General features: G+C 36.5%; 1 protein-coding gene across 2 annotated transcripts in view; it reads right to left on the reverse strand.

The window, feature by feature from the left end:
* The window catches only part of LOC131941064 (E3 ubiquitin-protein ligase lubel), a 23,315-nt gene extending 8,743 nt beyond the window's left edge, over positions 1-14,572 (reverse strand). For both annotated transcript variants that reach the window (XM_059300047.1, XM_059300046.1), the window contains exons 1-13: positions 14,379-14,572; positions 12,675-12,715; positions 12,045-12,340; positions 11,225-11,377; positions 10,865-11,070; positions 10,637-10,763; positions 9,943-10,062; positions 9,580-9,697; positions 8,694-8,916; positions 8,217-8,357; positions 1,227-2,550; positions 999-1,106; positions 611-723 (exon numbers count right to left, since the gene is read on the reverse strand). In XM_059300047.1, the coding sequence (XP_059156030.1) occupies positions 611-723; positions 999-1,106; positions 1,227-2,550; positions 8,217-8,357; positions 8,694-8,916; positions 9,580-9,697; positions 9,943-10,062; positions 10,637-10,763; positions 10,865-11,070; positions 11,225-11,377; positions 12,045-12,335 (2,924 nt within the window). In that variant the 5' untranslated portion in view covers positions 12,336-12,340; positions 12,675-12,715; positions 14,379-14,572. The remainder of the gene's footprint in view (positions 1-610; positions 724-998; positions 1,107-1,226; positions 2,551-8,216; positions 8,358-8,693; positions 8,917-9,579; positions 9,698-9,942; positions 10,063-10,636; positions 10,764-10,864; positions 11,071-11,224; positions 11,378-12,044; positions 12,341-12,674; positions 12,716-14,378) is intronic.
* Between the last annotated feature and the right edge of the window lie 29 nt (positions 14,573-14,601).

The raw sequence follows: 14,601 nt of genomic DNA on the forward strand, positions 1-14,601 counted from the left end.
TTAATTGTTGTGGGCGTTAGGTCTGGGTTTACTTAATTGTTGTGGGCGTTAGGTCTGGGTTTACTTAATTGTTGTGGGCGTTAGGACTGAGTTTACTTAATTGTTGTGAAGTTATCATTGAATAATTAAAGTAGATGTGACTTACTTAATTGTTGTGGGCGTTAGGTCTGGGTTTACTTAATTGTTGTGAGGTTATCATTGAATAATTAAAGTAGATGTGACTTACTTAATTGTTGTGAGGTTATCATTGAATAATTAAAGTAGATGTGACTTACTTAATTGTTGTGGGCGTTAGGTCTGGGTTTACTTAATTGTTGTGGGCGTTAGGACTGAGTTTACTTAATTGTTGTGAGGTTATCATTGAATAATTAAAGTAGATGTGACTTACTTAATTGTTGTGAGGTTATCATTGAATAATTAAAGTAGATGTGACTTACTTAATTGTTGTGAAGTTATCATTGAATAATTAAAGTAGATGTGACTTACTTAATTGTTGTGAAGTTATCATTGAATAATTAAAGTAGATGTGACTTACTTAATTGTTGTGGAGTTATCATTGAATTGCTCTCCCACTCAACCAAGCCATCCCATTAAAGTAGATGTGACTTACTTAATTGTTGTCATGTTTGTCAGCCTGTCTGGAGCAGGTAGGATCTTAGTTAGGACAGTCTCATTCCTGGCTCTAGGTGGCAGGTCAGGTGGGGGCAGGTGGATGAGAGCCAACTGAAGACAGAACACAAACTTTTAGCATGGGCAGGTGGATGAGAGCCAGCTGAAGACAGAACACAAACTTTTAGCATGGGCAGGTGGATGAGAGCCAGCTGAAGACAGAACACAAACTTTTAGCATGGGCAGGTGGATGAGAGCCAGCTGAAGACAGAACACAAACTTTTAGCATGGGCAGGTGGTTCATGGTGTAGTGTTGGTGCTGGATATGGTGTAACAAATGCCAGAGTGAGTTGCACACTAGATTAACTCTCTCAACAGCTGATGTTTACCTTTTCTTCCAGCTCGGTACTGCTGTCTTCAACTGGTATTCTGGACTGACAGACAGCTGACTGACAGACAGCTGACTGATTGACAGCTCTTTCTTCTGTTGCTTTCATCTTCTCGGATTTAAAAAAAAAAGTAAAAATTTACAAATAAGTTTGTTTAAAAAAAAAAACAAATAGAAAAAGTTAGAGATGTTGCCTCAGTGACCCTGAGTCTTGTATGATGAAACATACCTGGGCTGGCTCTCCAGCTGCATGTAGAGGTGAGGTGGCTGAGCCAGGAGCAAACTGGGTGTTGTCATGTGACATGGTTAGCTGGGAACTGTTATGGCCTGGCTTTTTCTTCATGTACAGAGACTTGTCAATGTCTGGTGGAAACAAAATCTCCTGAGTTCTCATCTCCTGGGGGAAGCTGGAACTTTTCACCAGAGTTGTCTCCTCGTCCAGTTCTTTCCTGTAATTCTCAAACGCCATCTTTTCTTTCATACACATCTGTTTTCTCTTATGCAGCTCTATGAATTCTTCTGACCTACAGAAATCATCCTGCTCTAACATTAAAGCATTGATTTTCTTATCTAGATCACTGATGTCATCACCCAGGTCTTCAATGTAGTTTTCACACTTAGAAATTCGTTTCTGTATGTCTGGCACTTGCAGTAGACGATGCATCCTGGTGGTGTGATCAGAGGTCGAATGTAGCGAGGAGGAGGACACAGAGGAGGAGGAAACTGAGGGGCGCATTCTATAGTTAGTTGGGTCATGATAAGAGGGGTGCATGTTGGGTACAGCATTAGAGTTGAGATTGGTGGCGTACATGGTGTAGTGCTGGGAGTTGAAGCTGGGGTTGCTCTGTGATATGTGCATTGGTGATTTGGTAAGCTCAGTGTTTAGATGGTTCAGCTGTGAGCTGTAGGTTCTCTGGTGATCAGGGAGGTAAGAATGCATGGTTGTTGGGTACTGGAGAACAGCTGGGCTGTAGGAGGGAGCTAGGTCACCCCCTGCAGGAGACTGGAGGAGGGTGTTGTAATGGTTGGGTGGTAGCTGGCTCTTCCTCTGATGGTCTGCTATTTGTTGAGTGATGTATGCAGGCATGTTCTCATTGGTGAGCAAATGATGAGGGATGGGTTGGCGTTGCCACATGGATAAGTCTCTAGGTGTGTTTGGTGGGTAGCAGATCCTGCTATCCAGAGTTCTGGCATCTTGCTGGCCTGTTGGGGTGTTTGGTGGGTAGCAGATTCTGCTATCCAGAATTCTGGCATCTTGCTGGCCTGTTGGGGTGTTTGGTGGGTAGCAGATTCTGCTATCCAGAATTCTGGCATCTTGCTGGCCTGTTGGGGTGTTTGGTGGGTAGCAGATTCTGCTATCCAGAATTCTGGCATCCTGATGGCCTTGGGCATACATGGTACTTGGGTAAAGTTGTGGTGAAGCACCAGCATTTATTATTCTTGGACCTTGGTAGGGCACCCTGTGGGCATACTGCATGGTCTGAAAGCGCTGATAGTCCAGCTGTTGGTAGTCCAGCTCTTGCTGGGATAGTTGATGCTGGGACAGCTGGGCTCTGAAAATTATCATTGATGGTAGGTATAAACAGCACATTGATGGTAGGTATAAACAGCAACATTGATGGTAGGTATAAACAGCACATTGATGGTAGGTATAAACAGCAACATTGATGGAAGTTATAAACAGCAACATTGATGGTAGTTTAAACAACATTGATGGTAGGTATAAACAGAAACACTGATGGTAGGTATAAACAACAACACTGATGGTAGGTATAAACAGCAACATTGATGGTAGGTATAAACAGCAACATTGATGGTAGGTATAAACAGCAACATTGATGGTAGAGCTAAACAACAACATTGATGGTAGGTATAAACAGCAACATTGATGGTAGGTATAAACAACAACATTGATGGTAGGTATAAACAACAACATTGATGGTAGAGCTAAACAACAACATTGATGGTAGGTATAAACAGCAACATTGATGGTAGGTATAAACAACAACATTGATGGTAGAGCTAAACAACAACATTGATGGTAGGTATAAACAGCAACATTGATGGTAGGTATAAACAACAACATTGATGGTAGGTATAAACAGCACATTGATGGTAGGTATAAACAACAACATTGATGGTAGGTATAAACAGCAACATTGATGGTAGGAATAAACAGCAACATTGATGGTAGGTATAAACAGCAACATTGATGGTAGAGCTAAACAACAACATTGATGGTAGGTATAAACAACAACATTGATGGTAGGTATAAACAGCAACATTGATGGTAGGAATAAACAGCAACATTGATGGTAGGTATAAACAGCAACATTGATGGTAGAGCTAAACAACAACATTGATGGTAGGTATAAACAACAACATTGATGGTAGGTATAAACAGCAACATTAATGGTAGGTATAAACAGCAACATTAATGGTAGAGCTAAACAGCAACATTGATGGTAGAGCTAAACAACAACATTGATGGTAGGAATAAACAGCAACATTGATTGGAGAGCTAAACAACAACATTGATGGTAGGAATATTCAGCAACATTGATGGTAAGAATAAACAGCAACATTGATGGGAGAGCTAAAAATTTAGAACTGAAGAAGAGCAACAGCATTGTGATAAAGCTAAAGAATAACATTTTATGTTAGAGCTAATTAAATGGACGTGTTAAAAAATATAGTGTATTAATATTAAGGGGGGACAGTCATGAAATTTATTGAAATACCATTTTTTGCACAATTTAACTATTTTACAGAAAATAACTCATTTATGGCATTAGTATATATGTTTAATACACTTTGGTGTAAAAAAATTTTCATGGTAATCGTTAGCCGATTAAATTTGGCGGGAAAAATGTACATTTTTTACATACAATTTTTAAAAAACTTTTCCTCAGTAACTATCTATAATTTCAAGTCCAACTTTTGGATTTAGATAGTCCACATGCATGTGACTAAATCCATAGAAGAAAATTTACATATTTGCAGAAACTTTTTAAATTATGAATTTTCTACTAATGACTAATTAATTTTAACCTATATGGTTTGCAAAAAATTATGTATAAAAAAAAGTAATGAAGATAGCTCAATTATTCTTCTGCTTGTTTTTTCAAAAGTGTGTTTGGTAGCTACAGCAGAAATTTCATGTAAATTGAACAAGTAGTTTTTGAGGAAAATGTTTTTGAGTGTTCAAAAATGTAAAAAAAATACGTTATTGAGAAAACGCTAAAAACGTAACAAAAATGGAAAAAAAAGCTTTTTTCATTGAAAATACAATGTAAAGAGCTATTAAGCTTTATCAACATGTTTATGATGATAATTTCATCATTAGTAGTAAATTAAGTAAAAACTGATTTTGTAAAAAGGGTTTGAAAAAGACTACATATATTGATGGAAATATAAAATTTAAATTAAAAAAAAAAAGTTTTTACACTAATAAAACTAACTTAGCTTAAAACAAATAACAATTTAGAAGGCTCCAGAACTGTATGAATGCCCTCCCTCCAGCTTCTCAAACTCCTGTTGGGCTTTTGAGCTTGCGAGATCATTCTGGACCTTCTCCTTTTGACTTCCACTAACGCCTTTCGTTCAGCACTGTCAATCCTCCTCTTGTCATGCCTTGCTGCTTTGACTTGAGAAGAAGTGGCATAGGAACAGCCGATGGCATCCATAAAAGCAGCCAGATGTTTACTGCCACCATTAAACTCACTGACTGATCTCAACGCCATAAGATTTGCGCACCAGGTCAATAGCTGTGTCAAGACTGGCGTTGGAGAAATGTTTTGAAGAAATTGATATTTTGTTCAGGATATTGCGGTATGATGACTCTGTCATTCCTTCAATGGCCATGGCATTGCAAAAACTTATCCACAGCAGCATAGCCTAATCCTATGTTGAGGAAAGCAGCGACAAATTTCTTGTTGATATCATAACACCTGTCGCTGCTACTCATATTGGAGCTTGATCCTGCTGCTATGGAGTTGCACACTGCAGCTGACTTGCAGTTGATGTGCTAGACCCTTGCGTCCAGTCAAAATAAGTTGCAAGGGCCCTTGACATGTACTGCACTGAGCTGCCGAAAAGAGGGCGTTTACTTCAGCCAGGTCTACAATGACCAGCCCTCCAACTGTAGTAGCTTGAGGTGCTTCACATTGAGAAAACATGCTAAGTTCAGACATGCCTACCGTCCCACCAAAAGCGGAACCGTTCCGCTTTTTTACCCTCAAAAGTAATTTGTTCCGTCGTTCTGACTTGGACTCGTTTTGTTCCGAATTCTTTTCGAAAATAATCAAAAAAGTTATTTAAAAAAAGGAAAAAGAAAATTATTAGCAAAAATGCGAATATCCCCCCAGAAAACTAGGAAACGGAAGTGAACGGCGTTCCCTGTTTACTTCCGTTTCCTTGTTGAAAAATGCCGAAACGTTCAGTATCTGAGATCGGGGAATCCCCTTCAACCTCAAAAAAAACGTGTTCAGTGCTTCAGAACGGAATATTCGGAAGAATTTCCTTTTATCAAAAAAGGAAAGAATTGCGAAACAAATGCTCATTGTGAGATTTGGAATTGTGAGTTTAAAATAAAATATGGAGGAAAGTACGACATTACCAAGCACAATGCAAGTGCAAAACACGTGGAGCTAGCTAAGCTAGTCAAAGAATAAAAAAAAAGTTAAAATTGTTTTTTACTTCGACTAAGCCTAAAAAATCAATCAATGATGTTATAAAAGCTGAAGTTATGCTAGTTGATCTAGTTACTGAAATGAATTTGCCTCTTGCTTCATTAGATACATTTTCTAAAGCTTTAAACTAATGTTCAAAGAAGATAAAGTTGCTAAACAATTTCAGTGTGGGAGATCGAAAGGGACAGCCATAGTTAAAGAAATAGCTGCAAAATCTACAATGTCTTTAGCTTTAAGGATGAAATCGAGTCCTTTCACCATTTCTACAGATGGTAGCAACGATTTTGGGAGCTGTAAATTATTTCGTATTGTAGTCAGGACTGTTGATCAAGATTCACAACTTGTAACTTCAGAATTGCTGTCTGTCCCAGTTTGCGAAGGTTCAGCTACAGGAGAGAATATAGTTCAGCTACTGGATGCTGAATTTACTGTTCATAAAATACCTTGGACAAACTGCATTTCTCTAGGAGCTGATAATGCTCAAGTAATGACTGGAAAAGATAAGGGGGTATATGGCATCTTGTTAAAAAAGAATCCCAAGTTATTTATGTCAGGCTGTGTGTGTCATCTTATTCATAAAGCAGCTGCAAAGGGGGCTTCATGTCTTCCATTTAGTGTAGATCAGCTGCTAATTGATGTGTATTACTTTCTTGACAAAAGTAGCAAGCGGCAAGCTGCTTTCAAAGACATGCAAATTTTGCATGAGGTCAGTGAAAATAAAATTTTAAAACATGTGAGCACAAGGTGCTTAAGTATTAAGAGATGTCTGCCAAGGATTCTTGACAATTGGGAACCACTGCTATATGAATCATATAGCCTAGAACATAGCAAGACATAAATAATCAAATCAAAAATGTTATGCCAAAGCTATGTTTTTTATTTGGGGGGGGGGGGGGGGGGGGGTTACTGGTTAATTTATTTTTAAAAATGTAAGCTGACGTTAAGCAGTATTTAAATGTATCCTAGAGACTAGTTATATAGGACTAGAAGCCTACTAATGTCATTAGAGTAATTTTTAATTAATTATTTTTATTTTTGACTTAGTAAAGTTGCGTCTGTGCGTGTGTTCCTCTTTTTGGCTTCAAATTCCTCTTTTTGGGCATAACTGTTCCTACTTTTGGCTGACAGGGGTAGGCATGTCTGTAAGTTTTCTCTTGGAGGCACTGACCACTGTGGGGATGGTTGTATATCCAGTAGTAGGAGTAGTGGCAGCAGTGGGTGAGGTGGCAGCAGTTGATGTAGTGGCAGCAGTTTATGCAGTGGCAGCAGTTGATGCAGTGGCAGCAGTGGGTGTAGTGGCAGCAGTGGGTGAGGTGGCAGCAGTTTATGCAGTGGCAGCAGTTGATGCAGTGGCAGCAGTGGGTGAAGTGGCAGCAGTGGGTGAAGTGGCAGCAGTGGATGCAGTGGCAGCAGATGATGCAGTGGCAGCAGATGATGCAGTGGCAGCAGTGGGTGAAGTGGCAGCAGTGGGTGTAGTGGCAGCAGTAGTTGTGCTTGAACCAGCAGCCTCTGGATCTGCAGTAGATCCTGCAAGAGCTGATTTTTTGCTGCTTGGTAGCACAAGCCTTAGCCAATGTACTTCAATGTAGCCTTCTGCTTTCTGGAAGCCTTTCCCTTTTTTTGCATACAACTTTTGTGCAGGCATTGTAGATCTGTAAAACAAGTCATAATAATGTATAAGCTGTTTTAAAAAAATAATCACAACGTACTAAAAGGTATGCACATTATCTGCATACATTGATTACATTCAGTCTTTGATAGCTAGGCTAAGAGCCTAAGACTAAGATCTAGTTTACGTAATAAAGTTACTAGATCTACATCAAAATCTACGTAAAATCTGGCATCTAAGATAAAACTATAGTTTATACTTTGATAAAGGAATAGAAATAATTGAAAAATTCATAATTTACCTTCAAAATAAATTCCAGAAACGAAAAATAATTAAAAAAGTGGAAAGTGAAAGTTGTTGCAAATGTAAACTACAGCTCGGCTAAAAATAGCATCTCCTAGGATACAGCCAACACTTCCTGACAAAAGTTAGAAAAATTGAGCTTGGCGCACGGTATTTTTAGACAGAAGCGTCATGTGACATCTATTGACCAATAGATACATGACTCTTCCCATTTTGAAGCGCACTTTCATTGCGTGTTTTGAAATACTATATTTAGAACTAGGTCAATGTTCCTAGGCTAACTAGACTGACCTCGAAATTCCGCGCATTTTGATATATGGTAAGCTAGGCTTACTGCGGTGTGTAGATCTCGCTACACATCATTGTGATGGGCGTATATCGGGGTGAAATACATTTTTTTACACACACACACCCACTTCAAATGCAAAAACAAGTGTAAAAACTATATTTTATTGTAAATTTGATAAGTATATTATGTTTATAAGTGGTTAAAGTAATAGAAAAAAAAAAAAAAAAATTTTCCGAGGTCGACCATGATTTTTCAAGCTTAGTTCATCGATGCGCAACTTTAAAAAGAGAATGTTAATGGACTTAATTTTAATAATTTTCTTTTTACCTTTGATTAGCAGGTCCAAACTCTTGACCCATCAAGCCCAGACTTTCCAGGTCAGGCAGATTGGCAGCTTGTGTTTCAGGGTGTGTTTGTCTAATCTGCTGGTGCTGACTCACAGGGTAGGTTTGCTGGGTTTTGCTCAGTCTTTAAACAATCAATGGGAAATATTTTTTTATTCGTGTAACAGACAGGAATACAATACTTGGATGAGTATTTGACCACTCACTAATGGCTTAGTTGGGAGGATAACAATACTTGGATTAGTATTTGACCACTCCCTAATCTATCTAGTTGGGAGGATACAATACTTGGATTAGTATTTGACCACTCACTAATGGCCTAGTTGGGAGGATAACAAAACTTGGATTAGTATTTGACCACTCACTAATGGTCTAGTTGGGAGGATAACAAAACTTGGATTAGTATTTGACCACTCACTAATCTATCTAGTTGGGAGGATAACAATACTTGACCACTCACTTAGCTCTGTACACATTAGCCTCTGAGGAGACGCCATATTTGCCATCATAAACAACATGTAGGCTGGAGTCTGATGCCAGACTGGCCAGAGAACTGATGGACTCTGTCCTGTGGTTCTGCCTTTGGGGGTGTTTGTGCCAGTTGGAATTGCATTTGTCACACAAAGGTTTGTTTTTACACTGTAGACAAAACACTGCAGCTTCTTCTCCACACACATCACACACTGAAGAATAGATTGTTTACAGTATCAATTTCAAGTTACATTTATTGGGTACATTAACCTTATTTAGTTTTATTTATTGCATCAGCATACAGAAACTTCTGGGGGAATAATGATTTTAAAAATATTTTGTAGAGTTATTAAAACATGTAATAATACAACCTTGTATGCAATATTTGCTCTAAAGAGAAAAGGCTAGTGTGCAACATGTATTTTGTATGCGCCATGTTCTAAAACAATATTAATGTATTTTACAAAAGAACTGCGCGGCGGGTTCAGAACTACTGCGTGGCCGCACAGCTTAGAGAGAACACTGCTTGTAAGTGTAGCTATTGTATGAATTCCCTACAGAATGGGCGTATTTATTGTTGTTAAAATTTCAGGTTGTTATATGTAAATATTAATGTATATTAAAGTATATTTTCAAGTGCTCTGCTTTTGCAAATAAATAACCCATTTTTAAAATATTAATTTTCTTACAACTTTTCAGCTTTGATTTGAAGTTTCTTTTACAGTGAAGGTTATCTACAGAAGGAAGTGTACAAAGACATGTCTGGTTCCAGCCAGCAGAAATATTGGGGTCCCAGCTAACTCAATGCCATTGGAAAAATTTGAATGCCAAAGATAATGATCTAGTTCCTAGGAGTATTACAGTATCTGACTTACAAAATCTTTTACTGCTGGAAGAAGAGTGTCTGCCATCTCCACAAGACAAAACTGGAACAGCATCAGATTGTTCACCCACCAAAACAAGATCTTGTATGCCTTCAGAAATTACCTCCTGCTGTACAAAATATTTTGACATTAGAAACATTTTACAAACCTTTAGAAATATTTTACAAACCTTTAGAAACATTTTACAAACCTTTTACTTTTAGTCATTTGAAATGCTTTTAAATTGTCATTTGTATCTTTTTCTCAAATTTTTATAGCCACTTGCTAAAATGTAATGAGCTATTACCACCAGCAGATTTTGTTTCTCTTATTATACCTCCTAAGTATTTTTAATGAGTTAAAAGTTGGTCTTACCACAGCAGGAGGCTCCACATTAGCATCATTTAGTTGACTGGTTTCTTTCTCTTGTTCAGGTGCTGCCACACCATTCTCTAGCAGCTTGAGCTGCTCTATGTTGTTGTTATGTTCCTGTTGCTGAGAAGTTTATCACAGTCAACAGAAGCCAAAACTAGTAAGTCACAAGTCATCTCAGTCAACACAAGCCAAAACTAAGTCACAAGTCATCCCAGTCAACAGAAGCCAAAAACTAGAAAGTCACAAGTTAAATGTGGTAGATATTAATTTATAAGATGCAGCACATGTAGCTCACAATATGGAGACTGTACACATTGTTACAGCTGCTCTATATTTCATTAGGATTTTCTGTCCTAATGAATCAGTTATATATCTGCAAAAGCAGAGCACTTGAAAATATACTTTGCCTGAATGGCTGATGATTTGTAAGCATTTAAGCATTAAGCAGCTCTACATGTCCTATGACTGACACTAAATGTCTGATGGTAAATATGTAAGCATTAAGTTGACCTACCTGTCCTATATTGACAGTAAATATTTAAGTATTTAGTTGACCTACCTGTACTATATTGACAGTAAATATTTAAGCATTAAGTTGACCTACCTGTCCTATATTGACAGTAAATATTTAAGCATTAAGTTGACCTACCTGTCCTATATTGACAGTAAATATTTAAGCATTTAGTTGACCTACCTGCACAGCACTTGGTCTGGCAGGTGCCATCGACTCAAAATCAATAATTGACATTTGAGCTGTATTTTCTGATGTTTCATCATCTTCAAACTTGAGCTCAGAGATTTGGAAAGCTAACAATTCATCCCTGAAATATGACATTTTAAAGAAATAATTACATATTTATCAATATTTGACGAAGAGCAACTGACTGTTGACTGAGTTGAAATTTTCCCATTAGAAACTTACTGAGTCTGCTGAGGCAACATCTCTTTAATGAGATGTGGGTGTGGATGCTTATCAAGTATATATTCCCTGATTTCTTGCTTGAGTATCATCAGGTCAGCGATGATACTGACCACAAGAGTTCTGTCTGGTTCATGACCCAGGGGGAAACTCAGGCCATTTTCAACCCTCTGTGTGTATCCCATTTGTTCCAGAATTTTCTCACAGCCCTACCAAGTTTAAAAAAAAATTATTAGGAAGGTTATTAAATTTTGTGGAACAAATTGTTTAATTTTATTGCTTTATATACTGCTAACTGTAGTAAACTCATTTAGTTTAGGTTGGGTTCTAAATTCTACATAAATATTGAAAACTAACGCCTACCTTGAGAGGTTTAATTTTTTTCTGATAGTAAGTATTATTGAAGGGTATCACTCGCCACTGTTCTCTGCGTTTGTCAGGGTCTTTGATTAAATGTTTGGCATACTTTATAATGAATACAGCTCCATTTAGAATGTTCTTTAATTCCTGAATGCTCTAAATGTTTAAAAAAAGAAATGTCACTTTAAATATAATCTATATATATAATTCTCTTCTGGGATCAGTTAGAAAACAAGCTGCAAGCGCCTCCTTGCAGTCCCCTCTCTTTCTCTCTATCACTATCACTACCACCCCCCACCCCACCCCAACATTGTCTGGTGAGCGGTGTTCACTCTAAATTTTTACAAAGCTAAATGTTTACAAATTGTAGAGCCGGATTTCTATTAGGGGCAGATAATTTAGTTCGATTTTAAACTTACAGGAGGTAACTAAGAAATAACTAAGAGGAGGCAGCTTTCACGGGGGGGGGGGGGGGAGGGGGGGTGTAGGGTCGGGGTTAGGGGAAAGTGGGGGGGGGGGGGGGGGGGTTAGTGTTTTAAACCAAATATTTTCAGTGGCAGCATTGGTACTGTCGAATTTACAAATTATGAATTACTGAAAAGTAGAAAATAAAACAACTAAATAGCGGCGTATGATACGCTGCGGGTCGGCTCGTATTATTTAAAATGCATGCGTTAATAAAATCTTGAGATTAATGCACATTATTTTGTAGTTAAAGCTTTCTAAAAGAGTGTAGAGGGTACTGTAAATACTCCTATTACTGTAATGATTTATCCTAAAAAATGAAATATAAATATTGTCATGTGTAAAAATGGGCTTGTACCTGATTGTTAGAAGTAAGTAGATCTCTTGCTCTGAGGGCTGCATACTTGTTATCAAATGCCGGACAAGCTAATTCTACGAGGTTCTTTATAATCTCATCTGTATTTTGGCCGTGATAGATTGAGTTGACCAGAGCAGCCCTGTAATCTTTGACTATAGATGGTAAAGGCTCAAGGTCGTCTTGGTTCTCCCCAGTGGCTTCTATCTGATTTCTTGGCGCCTCCCTTCCAGCCATCATAGAGTTGACTAAAGAATTTGCCACCTTCCCTATCTTTCCCAGCATGCCACTCATGTTATCTACATTTTAAATTTTTCATTGAAACACTAAGTTATCAAACATACTTTTTTCACTTTGATAAACAGTTAAATAATATTAAACCCTGCAATAAGTGCCACTCTTTATAATATGTCTTGAAGTAATATTTTATTAATAAAATCATCATTAGTTAATTAAAGCCTAATTTGTTGAAAAACAGTTAATCATCTATAGATGTTTAAAAATGTACAAACAATAATATTATTAAAATTATAATTATGGTATGATCACAAAACATAAATTAACTAATTAGAACTTGTTAAGATAGTCTTACAGTTTCAAAATATTATATATCATTGATCTATAATAACTTGCCTTTTGATTGAAAATAAAACAACACATTCTGCAAACAAAATCTGTAACACCAAAAAAAATATTTTTATTAATGAAGTGCAATTATAGATCTAGAACTATTATAAAGGGCCAACAACACTTTTTTTTCTATTTTATTTTAAAAAAAAATTCTTTTGTTGCAAATATCATGTTATGTGATCTTTAGTCAAAATTTATAATACTATAGATTAGATCTTTTTTGCATTTGCATGGTGTTTGTGTTTGCTTTTTCTTTTAAGTTTGTGCTTTCGGTTGTATTTTTTGCGTTTGCATTGTTTTTGTGTTGTGTTTAGCTTTGTTCTGTTCCCAAGTTGGTACATTTAAAAAAGATTAGATTTATATGGGACTATTTATATAAGTTATATTATAAGTACCTCGAAATATGAGAGCTCTGACATACAATATTTTTTAGATATGAAAGCTGTTAATTTGCTTTGACAAAAGAGTCTAATTTGAGATACGAGTAAATGGGTTAGTGGGTTAAACAGTTCGTAGAAACTGATTGTGTATGGGAGTTATTAAATGACATTTACCTAACTCATTTCTGAAAGGGAGGAAGAAACAAACCTCTTTGGACAGGTTTATTTAAATTGCCATAGGAAAGCATGGCAAAAAAAGCAATTGCACCAAAAAAGGAGAGATGAAAATTAAGCAAAAGTAACAAAACATTATATAGAAACATTAAGGTTCTAATTTGTTCCGTGAAGTTCAATTAAGATTAAAGGTAAAGATTACTACAGTTAAGAGTATAGCAAGTAAGTAAATTGAGACCGAAATAGCTTAGCATTAACAGTAGGCCTACGACCTAAGTGAACAAAATAAAGCTCTTCCGCTTATCTCTTCCACCCTGCCAAGGGCCTACACCTCCACCAGCATCGCTCAATTCAGCAGATTTTCAAGGTAAATACACTTAATAAAACAAGCTTTTTCTTTGAATTATGCTTTATTTTGTTGTTAATAATATTCTTATTTAAAAACATGTAGGCCTATCAAAAACAAATGGGGCAGCAATTTGGGGCTTGAATGGATTAATGACATTTCAATGAATTTGAATGAAGAAAATTGAAGATATGAGCGAGCAACTTGACATATGAGTCAATATGAGCAATGTAACAAAATAATCAAACTCTTTTTCTCAAGGTGCACTCGAAATATCATCCGTAAATAAATAGAATAGGAATAGGGCCTACAATTAGGCCTACTCAAGTAAATTCATAAATTGGATTTAGATCTAGATCTAGTTCATATTCTTAGATCTAACAACTAACAAACAAGGGCGTCAAGGGCCTAGACCTAATTTTAAAATAATAGGCCTAGGCCTACTTAAAAATAAATAGGGCATAGGCCTAATAAAATTTAAATTAATATCCTACAAATTTTAAAAATATGTTGATTAAAAAATTAGTTTATTTAGTAGGCCTAGTCATTTAGTTTAGCAATTTGTCATTCTCTCATAATAAGTATATCTCTAGATCTAGTTACTAGATTAGTATCTAGATCTAGCAGTAGTGTAGTTACTACTAGTTAGATCTAGATCTAGTTTCTACGTAGTTTAGAAAAGTTGAATTTATTTTTATTTTTTACATTCCTTAATATTTTTTTGCAATTTTTTAGGCCTTAGTTCCTCTGCCTCTACTCTAATATTTAATTCAAAATTCAAGGCTTTCTAAGAACTGAGTTTCTTACTTATTAAAAAAGTGGCAGTTGAATCTAAATGCAGAAGGTGTAAACAAAAAAGTCTTGACTCGACAAGATTATAATTATTCTTTGATCATGAAAACTCAAAGATTGCAAACAAAATTCTCAGGTCTATTACACCGTCCAGAGGTTTTAGTCATCTTCCTGTTTTATATCTACGAATATTATCGGGAAATACAGTTTGGGCTGGAAATAAATCCAGAACAAATGT

Source organism: Physella acuta, unplaced genomic scaffold, assembly GCF_028476545.2.
Source record: "Physella acuta isolate Inbredline_101_S28 unplaced genomic scaffold, ASM2847654v3 ptg000345l, whole genome shotgun sequence".
Lineage (NCBI taxonomy): Eukaryota > Metazoa > Mollusca > Gastropoda > Physidae > Physella > Physella acuta.